This window comes from Macrosteles quadrilineatus, unplaced genomic scaffold (assembly GCF_028750875.1).
Source record: "Macrosteles quadrilineatus isolate MER2022 unplaced genomic scaffold, UCM_ALF_1.0 Scaffold_16__1_contigs__length_3527350, whole genome shotgun sequence".
Taxonomy (NCBI): domain Eukaryota; kingdom Metazoa; phylum Arthropoda; class Insecta; order Hemiptera; family Cicadellidae; genus Macrosteles; species Macrosteles quadrilineatus.
In genome coordinates, this window is record NW_026542609.1 from 2,230,916 (window position 1) to 2,243,048 (window position 12,133).

Consider the following 12,133-nt stretch of genomic DNA (forward strand, 5'->3'; position numbering starts at 1 on the left):
AATAACAAGAAAAGAGTGGTAAACAAAACACGACTCTACAGTGCACCGGACAGAACTAACAATAACATTGCCATCAGCTGTTCCATAAATATGATTAATCTACCAAGGGAAGAAGGGAGTATATTTTATTTATGGTTTAACTATACAAACAGTGTACTGTACTCTTTTTGTCATGGTATTCACTATTGAGTGTTATGGATAACTTGAGGATTTTCTTTCATCACTGCAACACTCACGCAATATTTTCAAACTGTTTTCCCGCCATGACGGGCGGAAGTAGTGGCGACGGCAGAGCAGTTTCCGGTTATCAGGCGGGGTGACTGATTATTCTTATCACCTCCACGTGTTACTCAAGTGTTATGGTAGCCGCTGTCTCATGGTAAATCATATGTGAGCAGATTGCACATTGACCTTGGTCGCTATTCTGATACATAATGCTAATGCAACACTGTAGGCTACTGTAATACTATGTTGATGTTTATTTCCAAATAATATTTGTTTAGGTAGACAATTGACGTGTATTTAGATAGACTAAGCTTATTTACAGTGGAAAATTGTATAATAATTGTGTTCATTGTGGGAAATATAATTCTTAAAGAAAATTGATTTACAAATACAGTATTGTAATTTTCAATTCATACGTTTTTGGTTAATATTTTTGTAATTACTCTGTACTCTTCTAAGACACAAATATTTCCTAATGATACAAATTGAGATATAATACTGTGCATTTTTTTTAGATTTCGGAAATTTTTCACAATTTTTTGGGAGTGATGTTTTAAATTCTAGAAAAGTTACCTATACGACACAGCGGACACATCGTAACCTTATACGAACATTTTATGAAAAAATCACAAAAACCTTCTTAACGTCCTAGCACCTATTTATCTTTCGAGAACATATTATTATCATGGAAAAGATAGGTCAAGATAGCGAACGTTGGTAGATTCCTCAATATTGACTACCACATGCTACTTTATAACTATGCCAGGCTACTATATAGTATATAGTATATACTCTCTGGTACATAGGCTACCAGGTGACAACAACGATGAGTCATACTGAGTCATGGGGGTGACGTCATCACCTCTCTTTGTCTGAGACTTTTACAGCTTCCACATGCAACCTAAGTGTAGGCATTATCGCCAAATTGCAGCTGAAGTAACATAAAATTACACGATCGCAGATCTTCAATTTCAAAATGTATCTTATCAAATTACATCATTTTTACAAATTGGTGTGACAGTTACACGTATGATAAACTATACACACGCGAGGTGCAGATGTGACACAAATTAGTCAGTGTCTGCTAGTAAACCAATCGCCAGTTTTTTTACGTTTTACAGGCATCTAATTTTTTAAGGCTTCGAACTTTTCACTTTTAGACTGACCGTAATCAATCGCTAATGTGAAACACCAAACTTGTGTTACATCGTCGTTACTGATTCCCTTACTTATTTTTAGTTTAGTTGTGTACTAACTAAAACCCCCTTACGCTTTTCGCATAGTCAATATTTCAAACTAGTCCCCCCCTGAAAACCTTGAAAAGTGCATTTTAGCCTAAAGTGTAACAAATATCGGCTCTAGCAACGAAATTCCTCTTATTTGTTTAACTCCAGTTTCTCTCTTAGTCATAGTTTACAACAAGTCTATTCACATAAACTACGCAGTCGATTGTTTAACATGACGAAATCACAGTAAACACGAGTAGAATGGTTCTATTGTCTGTTGTGTGACTGGTGGGAGGTAAACAACAAGCTTATGTTGACGTACGTGACGCATGGTCATCGAGATACAAATAAACGGTATCAGCATTCTGACACATACTTTCTCCCATAAGTTTGTCAACAACCTTTATCATGTGTAAGTGGTGAGAGTAAATATACGCAAATGAGATTTGTACAATTTAGTTCAGAATTTAAAGGACTATAACATGAAACATTTTTATCAAAATCAACGAATCATTCGAGCCATTTTTGGAAAAATCCGATTTTTCTGTTATTTTATGGGGGTTTTAAGGGAAAATGACATAATTTACAATAACTTTCGAACAGTAATTTTTACAGAAATGGGATTTGTACCATTTTGTTCAGGATATAAAGGACTATAACATAATAAATTGTGATCAAAATCGTTCGGGCCATTTTTGGGAAAATCATATTTTTCCGTTATTTTATGGGGTTTTATGGGGAAATCCCCATAAAAATTAAAAATTTTTAAAAAATAAAAAAAAAACTATCAAAACTGTAAGGACTATATCATACTATGTTAAATCAAGACCGGGTTTTTTCTAAAATCCTATTTTCGTTATTTTATGGGGTTTTTATGGGAAAATAACATATTTGACCATAACTTTTGAACCATAATTTTTACAGATATGGGATTTGTACCATTTTATTCAGGATTTAAAGGGCTACAACATACTAAATTTTTATCAAAATCGTTCGGGCCATTTTTGAGAAAATCCGATTTTTCCGGTTTTTTATGGGTTTTTATGGGAAAATCCCCATTAAAAATCAAAATTTCAAAATAATGAAAAAAACGCCTGGAGATACCATGGATTAGAACTTACATACCAAATTTCATCGAAATCGGACCACAGGTGTGGTCTCTAGCTCTGTACACATCCAGACACACAGACACACACACACACACACACACACACACACAGACATCACTTCGAAAACCACTTTTTTGGGTCCAGGGGGACCCAAAACGAATATATCCACTCAAAACTCAAACTCGAAAATTTTGACGAAAACAATACTTTCTCCATATACTATGGGTATAGGGGGAGAAAGTAAAAGAAATGCGTCACAAAATGGTCAACGTACTGGTCCTTGCTTATCTATGAACTTTACATGTAGAAATCCAAAAATATATTTTTATCGTTCAAACCTTTGACTATTAATACAACTAGACAATCCATCCCCTTGTAAAGCTGTCGCCAGTTTTAGAATCAAATTCGTCATGGATGATGTGAGCCACCGTGCTGATCTAAATTACTGATTTCTGTCTAATACATGATTTTTTACAAGTCAAACTGATGGAATAAGGAATAACTTGTTGTGAGCAACTGTTATGACCCTACATCAACTTTCCTATAGTCAATTGTTCAAAGTCATATTTTTAGGTATGCATATTGTAAGATCGTAGAATGCACTTTAAACGTCTGTTCGTCTAAATATAAATTAAAGACATCCAAACTGTAAAGAATACTACGGCACTTTATTCATTGTTATAGTTTTGTGTGATCGAACTTGTCTTCTGACTCTCCGTCTACTTGAGGACTGGCATACGATGCCGAGGTAGACCGGAAGGTCAGAATACAGGTTCCATCACACAGACTATAGAGGGTTCGAGGACCCCAACTGCCTATGTATTGTGATTGTCTCATCAATACTTCAATAGCAAGTAGCGTGTTATTGACAGTAATCAAAACTCTTTCCCTTTCGCTATTTCGTGGGAAAACACTGTTTCCCCGAGCGTAATTGACCCACTGGCCTCGTTCGGGGATTGGAAAACTACATTTATTAGCTTTTCGTTAGTAGTTGAGCCCATTTTCATTTGTGGGATTCCTCAAATAAAGTTGTTTAATGGAATTGTAGTGATCGGCGCTCGTGTACGTTCCTAAAACACCATGTACAGTAGCACTTTGACTCATATATTTTAGGTAAATTTAACACAGAAAGTTCATTTTTCATCTTCACGGCATTTTCAATAAAAGTGACGTCACTATTGAAATTTGACCCAAGAAATTAGGGTTCGGTTAGTTTCGGCTAAATTAGGATTCATACCTGTGAGTTTATGTTGGTCAAAGGCGTTAGGCAAGTCTGATGATAGCCTTTGCAATTTTGCTAAGGGTATAGTCTGGAGGGACATACATTCTTGTTAGAATAAAGTACATTTTTGTGTTTCCCTCACTATTGTAAGTAAACCGAATCATTTCGGTTTATTACGTGTATGTATGTACCTTGGGATTTCTTGCACCACCTATTTCACAGTAAGTTTCAATTGTGATCTCTTCTTGAAAATACCCTTTACACCTCCCTACGAAAGGAAGGATTATGCAATCAGTGCGATGCGTCAACTACATTTTAACCCTTCCACTGCCCCATCAGTAGGCCTACCCATTGTCCGGTTTATATTCGTACCTCGGCTATTAAAAGTCTTCCCCGATCGATGGAGCAATTTTGCCACCTGCACAGTCTCTGGCTTGCACGGTGAAACGGCGAAACTACAATACCCCTCTGACAGGGTTTAAAGGGCGATCGAGGGCAAAATGGCGTCCCAACAGCTGATGTCCCAGCATACAATACCATTTCTGTCCTGCAGTGTGGAAAACTCTTATTGCTTTTGGTTGCGGATTTTGTTCGCACATTTTTTGGTTTGGCGGTAAAACTCCCCGTTACATGTAGCCTAATGTCCGCTAATTACCATTGTTTGCGTAACAGTTTAGCGTAAATTAAACAACCCGTCTTTCAGAACTATATAATTTAAAATATAAGCGTGTTGAGAGTAATCAGTTAATTTACGTTTAATATTTATTGTTATTATTACAATTTAGCTTAAAATCGAACTAGCGACCTTCAGATTTGATCATAGGACCGACTATACGTTTGTCGTTTACTATGTGTCTGCGAGCTTTCTGCAATCTGCATTCTGCGTAGGCAAAACCAAGTAAAACGGTAAAACTCAGGTTCAGGTTGACAATTTCACCATAGGTTGACACCACTGTTTCCGTTGTTCAACGCTACGGTTGGCACTACTACACTTATGTGACGTCATCGTGACGTTTCGTAGCTCGTACCCGTGCCCGCAACCATGTGCTCTCTGGTCTTGTGTGCCAAATCAAACGCCAAATTCTAATTTAGTTTGTTTCCTTTGATTTCTTATGACTCCTTCCAATATAATTCCTAATGAAAGAGTTTCAATTTTAAAATGTCCTTGATATTACGGGAAATAATACTAAGTGATTGCGATACCTAACTTAATGCAGATTTCTCCATCCATCGTGAATAATGTTGAATTAAATTAACAATAATGTTAATTTTATAGAAACGTGGACGGTTTCATAGAATTTTTGGGATGTAGAGCAGTGACGCGTTTTAAAAATAAACAATGGTTTCCTGGTATTTTCAAATGATCATCGTTAGGAGTAACAAGGGAAAAGACGCTGCGTGGAGACCTTGGCATAAAACATTGAACTTGTTGTTTCGTCTCCTTGAGCCTCGACTTCTATCTTCCATCGCATGTTTGCCTTTGCTTCCAACAAAATTCAAATTACGTTAGGGAAAATCTTGATTAAATTTCAATGCGTTGTCAGATGTTGTAGCACTCTTTGACCCTAGCCCTCCCTTAATTTCTGTTTCTTGACAATTTCAATTCCACCTAGCAGGTGGGGTCATTTTCCTTTGTGGATCTCTGGATGAACGTGAACGACCTTGTCCATGGTTCGCGGAGGGTAGTGGGGAGTGGGCAGGGACGGGTCGGAATGTTTGGAGGGGGTGATTCATCTATCCCCCCCACTTTTCTTTTGAATCGCGTCCGTCCGTCCGTGTGTGTGTGGAGTGGACGTCGGCTAAACAACAAGCTCTAAAACTGTTCGCTTTGACGCACACACCGCCGCACGTTTCACAAACTCTCTCAGTTCAGTTTGTTTAATTTATATTTATGAAATTTCGCGAACCCGGTTATGTTCAAAGTAAGTAGCCAATTTTCAGTTGATCTGATCATAGCGATGTAGGGAATGTGTTTCTTTCCACAGTGGTGTTGGTGTTACGACGTCAGTGATGTGAAATTCTCCAGGTTCATCAACAATTATTATGTTCGAGAAAATGTGATTTAGGTTAGTTGTGTCACATGATTACAATGTGAACTTTGTGCACAGTTTTATCTGTAGCAGCCGACGTCATTTTATCGATCAGCGTCTAGAGGTTAGGCGTCTCGTACTCTACCGTCACTACACTTCAAAATGGCGTCTGCTCGTCCCTTCTGCCGTACTGCTGGCCGTCAGTGAAAACTCATCTGTGGTCGCGGTGATAGTGTGAAGTGGATTAAGTTTAATCGTATTTTGCTATTGAACAAAAGTGAAATTTTAATTCTTTAATTGAGTTTCATAGTCCCACAATAGGCTCTAGTAAGTGTTTTTCCATGTGTGAGTTTTTGTAGTCCTGTGAGGTGAATGACCTCTATTAGGCTTTCTATGGGGAAAACCCCTTTATCATGGGGAATTTGCATTGAAATAAGATTACCTACTTTTAGAACGTTTTCTTAGGAATCACAAAGGGAAAGATACACTTACTTGCAGGTTGCGACCTAGGCCTTCTTAGATTGCTTGCGTCTGCAGTCATAGGATGAAAAACTGGCTACTGACTTCCTTGCCACGCCATTTATATTTCGTATCTATTTTACTAAAATTGTATAAGTTATATTGTCGAAGTAATATTTCTGTACAGTTTCTTATGTCTATTCTCCACTCAGCAGTTGGTGCATGTTGTGTAATCAGTGCCTTTGGTGGTGTGCCGACGTCAGTGGCGATTTTCTTTGTTCATACTTAGAACCCTGCTGATACTAATGATAATTCATTTTATTTTGCTGGAAATAATAAGTTTTGGTACACCAATTAATTTTAGCATTAGAACGAGTACAGTAACTTAACTTAAATTTATCATGATATAAAACTTGAACTTTATTCTAAAAATATCTTAAGTTATTGCACAATCTTAGGATACTCCAGGCTAACCTCATAATAATATTTTTTTTACTAAATATGAGTTAACTTAATTAATTGTTATAAACATTGGACTCTGACAAACCCCCATAGGCCTTAAGGCGCGTTTACATTCCGAGCTCGCATTCGAGTTAACTTGATGGAATTTGATAAATTAGGTAGCGAGCGATTTACTATTCCAGTATCGAATGACAGATCAAATTCCAGCAGCGTTTACTTTGTTGTTGTTAGGCTACTGGAATAATAATAGCAGTCTCGAGTGATGTAGTGTGAAATGAAATGGTGTAACTTAACTTAACTTAAGTTATACTTACTTATGCTGCCCGAAATATGCTAGAGGAAGAAGTGCTTCGTATCACCCAATTTAGCTTAAGATAGACAAGTAGGCTATGTAAAACTCGCATTGATAAGCTCAATTTTTCTAAATACCTATAACTTATTTAAATGTAGGTAATTCAAATGTAGAAAGGTTGATGATGTACCCTGTAACTTAAACTTATTGGAATCTGGGTGGATTCGGCAAAATATAACTGCAAACGCAAAGATGGTATCGTGGTCGTCAACATTTTCTCTTTAATTTATACTACTGTTTGATTCAACCATCACATTATATTTTGGTCACCAGTAGCCTACTTGTTGGTTATAGGATACGCGAGTCTTGATTGTCACCACTTTTACATTTGGAAATCATACTGGTCATCATGTTTAATTTTCTTTACTGTATTGCAACTAGTTGTTTTGCCCATGCTTCGCCACAGGGCAAGAAAACACAAAAGAGAATAGGCCTATTGTGGTCTCTAAATCTACTGTTAACACCGTTACTTACACTTACAATGGATTAAGTTCCCCGATACGTACCATACTCAATCGTACTTATTGTTTTATTAAGTTTTAATGCAAATATCTTGTGTAACTTGTATTTTTGCATTCAACTGTGGGGCATGATGAAAACTACCTAATAATTTTCTCGTAACAAAACAATATGATGTGAATAAAAAAATAACTTAAACTCAGGAAAAAGAACAAACAAACAAACCATAAGTAGGAAAAATAAATGTAACAGCCAGGACTTAATTTACTTAATAAAGTGTAGGCTAAATAAATTCAAGATTCAAGATCTTTTTAAATGAAATCCAATCCTTAATTGAGGGGTAGTTTTACATCAAGACCTTTCATTCAAGTAGGCCTATGTGGTTGATAGGGGGCACGGCTTATGGTGTTCTTCATGATCCTTCTTAGCTTAAAATATATGTGACGTGGAAAGCGAAAAGGAACCTCTTGTAGGCGATGCAAAATTTTCAGTACGGCCGATATAAGTAGGTAAGGTCGAAAATATCTAAATTCAGGTTTTTATCGATTGTTATACCTTGTTTAACATAGAACAGGACAATATTCGTTAAAATATCGTGAAGAATTAAAAGGTCAAAATAAATCATTTTGTTAGCCTCTGCACGGTCTGAGAAAAGTAACCTCTTGTCCTCAATGTTATTTCGCTATAACGACAAGAGGTCCCATTTCTAATATTCACTTTATAAACAGACTTAGTCCAAAAAATGAATTGTACTGCATTCTAGTAGAAATTAAGAGAACTACAACAAAGTTCAGTTTACAGGGAACGAAATATCTCACAAATTTGGCGGTCCTGGCAAGAGGTAGGCTTTTCTTTTTTTTTATCTTATGGAAAAATAACACAAGAAGTCCCTATTCTGAAATGTGATTTATGGCATGCTTTGATAAAACAATTATTTAAATGAAAACCACCGTGAGTTAAGAAAAAAATTGACATTGCCTCCAAAGAGCAAAAAAAAAAATATCCAAAGAGGATATTATAAGCTGTCTTTTGATACCATCGTTTCTTAAATATGAAAAAAAACTGTTTTTATGCATAGGCCTATTTAAAATTTTCAAAATATTTTTCTCAAAATGACCCTTTTATAACAAAATGATTTTGAGGCAATTTCAATTTAGTTGTATTAGATAGAGCCAAGATTCATCTGTTGACCCTATGTGTTGGCCTAAGGTTCTTTCATACCCATCTTATTATAGGGTACAATTCTGTAGGCTATCAACAACATTCTTCTGCCCGGGAAACATGTGTCTTCAACCAATTTTTAATACAACCAATGTTTTTTACTTTTAACTTTTTTGTATTGTTGTATTTCAGGTAGCCCACGCATTAGCTTAAGAATTACAATTGAATATCTTTTTTTCAGCAACCCCCTCCATTACTGAGAAAACCAATATAAAACCAGTTTATTGTGTGGGCGGCGACACACAAGACACAACGGACGGCCCCAGAGGACCGGGGGGTGCTTCTCGTGTCTCGGGAGGAAGGTGAGAGTCTAGAATATAGCATCTCATTAGAACTTAAACTTGTGAGAACATTTTGAAACATTTATTAGCGATACCTTCCATCTCCATTCTTAAATACAAGGTTGAGATTTAGGCTATCAGAATGTTTTTGCTGCAACTAACCTTAGTTTTAATAGAATTGTTCATCGTATATCATTTATACCATATTCAGAGTGATAACTATTATTTGAACTTTTATATTTAAGTCCTTTCTGACAATTTACTTTTTTACATGGCCTATTTACATTGGGTCATCGGGATGGAGCACTTTTAGGGATTCTGACTTATTGCTTAGGCCTACCTACACTATAAAAAGTGTGTAGGGGGAGAGTGGGGAGGGTTGGGACAGAGGGAGGGATGGGACATTCATTTTTAACCTATTTAAGTTGGTATCTTTGCTCTCTTTTTTCTACAGCATATATTTCTCTCCATTTTCTTTCTCCTTCTGAAGTTTGGCAGAGCTACCTGACACGGTTCAGCTTTTATAAAAGTTTAACTGATTTTTTGACGAAATCTCTAGTATTTCGACCCAACTTATTGGATGAAAATCTACCAAAATAAAACTGTTGGCAAGTGCAATATTTTTGTTGGATACTCCAATGATTAAGAAAGATTTTGATTGCTTATAAATGAAGCTAACTTTTGAGGTTATGTTTCAGTAATCTCATTTGTTTAACCATGTGCTTGAGGGAGGCATGGGACAGTAAAATGAGGGAGGGTTGGGACAGTGTCCTGAAGGGTACTAAACCAGTGGAAGACGCTGAGCTGAGCATGATGGCCTTAAAAGCTGTAGACGCCACTAAAAAAGTGTTTATTGCAAGAGAAAATGTGTCATTCATTAATGTTGGGAATGTACTTGGTATTTTACCGTTTCCCGAAATAACAACGCAAGGCGATAGGGTCAGATTTGATTTTCATAAAAATCAATGTTTTTGAAAAGTAATCAAACTCAATATGCCTTCCTTTATTGTAGCCTATACTACAAGTTCTGTTACCTATTAAGAATGAATAAATGCAGTTGTTTATTTTGAAAAAGCATTAATTCAATATGTCCCAACCCTCCCCAACTGGTGTCCCAAGCCTCCCTCATAGAGGGAGGTTTGGGACACTTTGCACAGTAATAGTATTAACTTAACTACAAAATGAATTGAATTTCAACCATCTAAACTACTTTATTTTATTACTAAATCAATAATATTTTATTACTAATCAATAATATTTTTGTTTGTTTACCTAACTCAACTAAAAAAATGAAAAACATAAATAATCAAAAAGTGTCCCATCCCTCCCCCCTCTCCCTGTGTAGGCCTATACAGAATTTTGTGTTTACATTTAGTTTGATCTTTGTGTTGATTTCATTCACCTTAATTTTTGGATAGAGATCTCATAAAACTCGCCAGTGAGTTTCCATTCTTTATAATTTTCAACTACCTATCTCATGTTAACAATTCATGTTTTTAGATCCTTTAACATATTGTTTTGTTTACAATTAGTTGTCAAACAAGGTGTCATTTTGTTCTCTTGAATTAGTTTGCAAAACAGCTGATTCCTAAATAGTTATCCAAACAGGTTACTTCTAATTTAATAAACAGCTGATTTACATAGCTTCACTGTTCAATCTAGACAAATGTACTGTACCGTACCCCTAGTACTTATGGCAGCCAACGTCTCTCAATTCTCTCATTTAGTGCTACCTCCAGTTTTATTAGCTCAGTGCTTTGCTCACTCTGAATGACAACTGAAAAAACAAAATTTAGACCAAACAATGGATGAACTATTACAGTAACTATTTATGGCTATACAGTAATGCTACTTTTACCATCATTGTTCTTTTGTAAAGTATACCTTATACCGTACTTATGAATAAGAGGTTTTTTACAATCAAACTCTTTTACATTGTTTGTTTTCATACTGTTGTTTTACATTAGCGTTTTATTAAATTTTGTACAACTGAATCTTGCATTAACAACTGTAGACAAAAAATAATGTACGGTATGTACAATTTGTGTGCAAAGTGTTTATTGTAAACTTAAAATTGCTGCCTGAGGCTTGCAGATTATTTTAATTTGAAAAAGTGCCACTTCGCTCACTAGCTGCACAAATAATCTGTTAACTCATGCTATGATTTGATATATCATAACAGTTTTATTAGATGTTTACCTATTAATTTTGTTGTTATTGCTAGTGCATGTTGTTTAAGAACAGCAAAGAGCTTAAGAGTTTTAAAAATCAATAATGAACTCTTCTTAAACCTTCATGAGTGTTTTGAAAATTAGTAAATTTGATGTTTTAGGGACGAATCTCGCTCCCTGCAATCGTCAAAGAGACGTTGGGTTCCTCCTTCAAGTTATAGACGCGATGCTGCACAACAGACCCCTGAAACCAGAAATGATCAGATCTTCCGCAAGGTTAGTCCTCTTATACATCTCTAGCAAAAAAATTTGGTTTTCATGCAACTTTCCTTACTATGCAGCGTTAGGCCATTGATTTTCATCGCCATACTTCCAAATTCTCATATTACTCATGAACCGAAATATTTCCTTAACATAGCCTATTCCTACATTATAACAGTAGAATGTAATCCAGAGATTAATTCATTCGTCATTGCTGTAGCAAAATTAGGCAATTTGAGATCACTTGCTCCTCATGGATCAAAGTGTATGCATAGTTGCCTGACATCAAAATCTTTCATCCATTCTTTCTCCCTCTCATGAGCTATGGAAGAAGTTGTGATCGAAACAATATTGCTGCAAGAAAACATACGGGTACCTACCATAACATATTTTTAGGTTAGGAGAGCAGGGAAAGAGTGGTAAAGAGACTCAAACTAATTTTTTTGTGAGTAGTAGATTTGTATAGGCTACTATGGTGTGGATTTCATTTTATTATAATTTAAGATGTTCAAATAGGCCTACAGTTTGTTAGAGATGCAAAGAATGGGGATGCAAAAACTATTTACATTTCTTTATTCAATTGTTGAACTTACAATGCTTATCAGGCAATTTGAGATCACTTGCTCCACATGGATCAAAGCGTATGCATAGTTGC

The 12,133-nt window shown here is 35.8% G+C and overlaps 1 protein-coding gene across 1 annotated transcript in view; it reads left to right on the top strand.

Moving 5' to 3' along the window:
• Positions 1-5,568: 5,568 nt before the first annotated feature.
• LOC129005116 (eukaryotic translation initiation factor 4 gamma 2-like) overlaps positions 5,569-12,133 on the top strand; it is a 34,739-nt gene continuing 28,174 nt past the window's right edge. Inside the window, exons 1-3 of the mRNA XM_054433927.1 lie at positions 5,569-5,704; positions 8,947-9,067; positions 11,379-11,493. Of these exons, the coding sequence (XP_054289902.1) occupies positions 5,674-5,704; positions 8,947-9,067; positions 11,379-11,493 (267 nt within the window). The 5' untranslated portion in view covers positions 5,569-5,673. The remainder of the gene's footprint in view (positions 5,705-8,946; positions 9,068-11,378; positions 11,494-12,133) is intronic.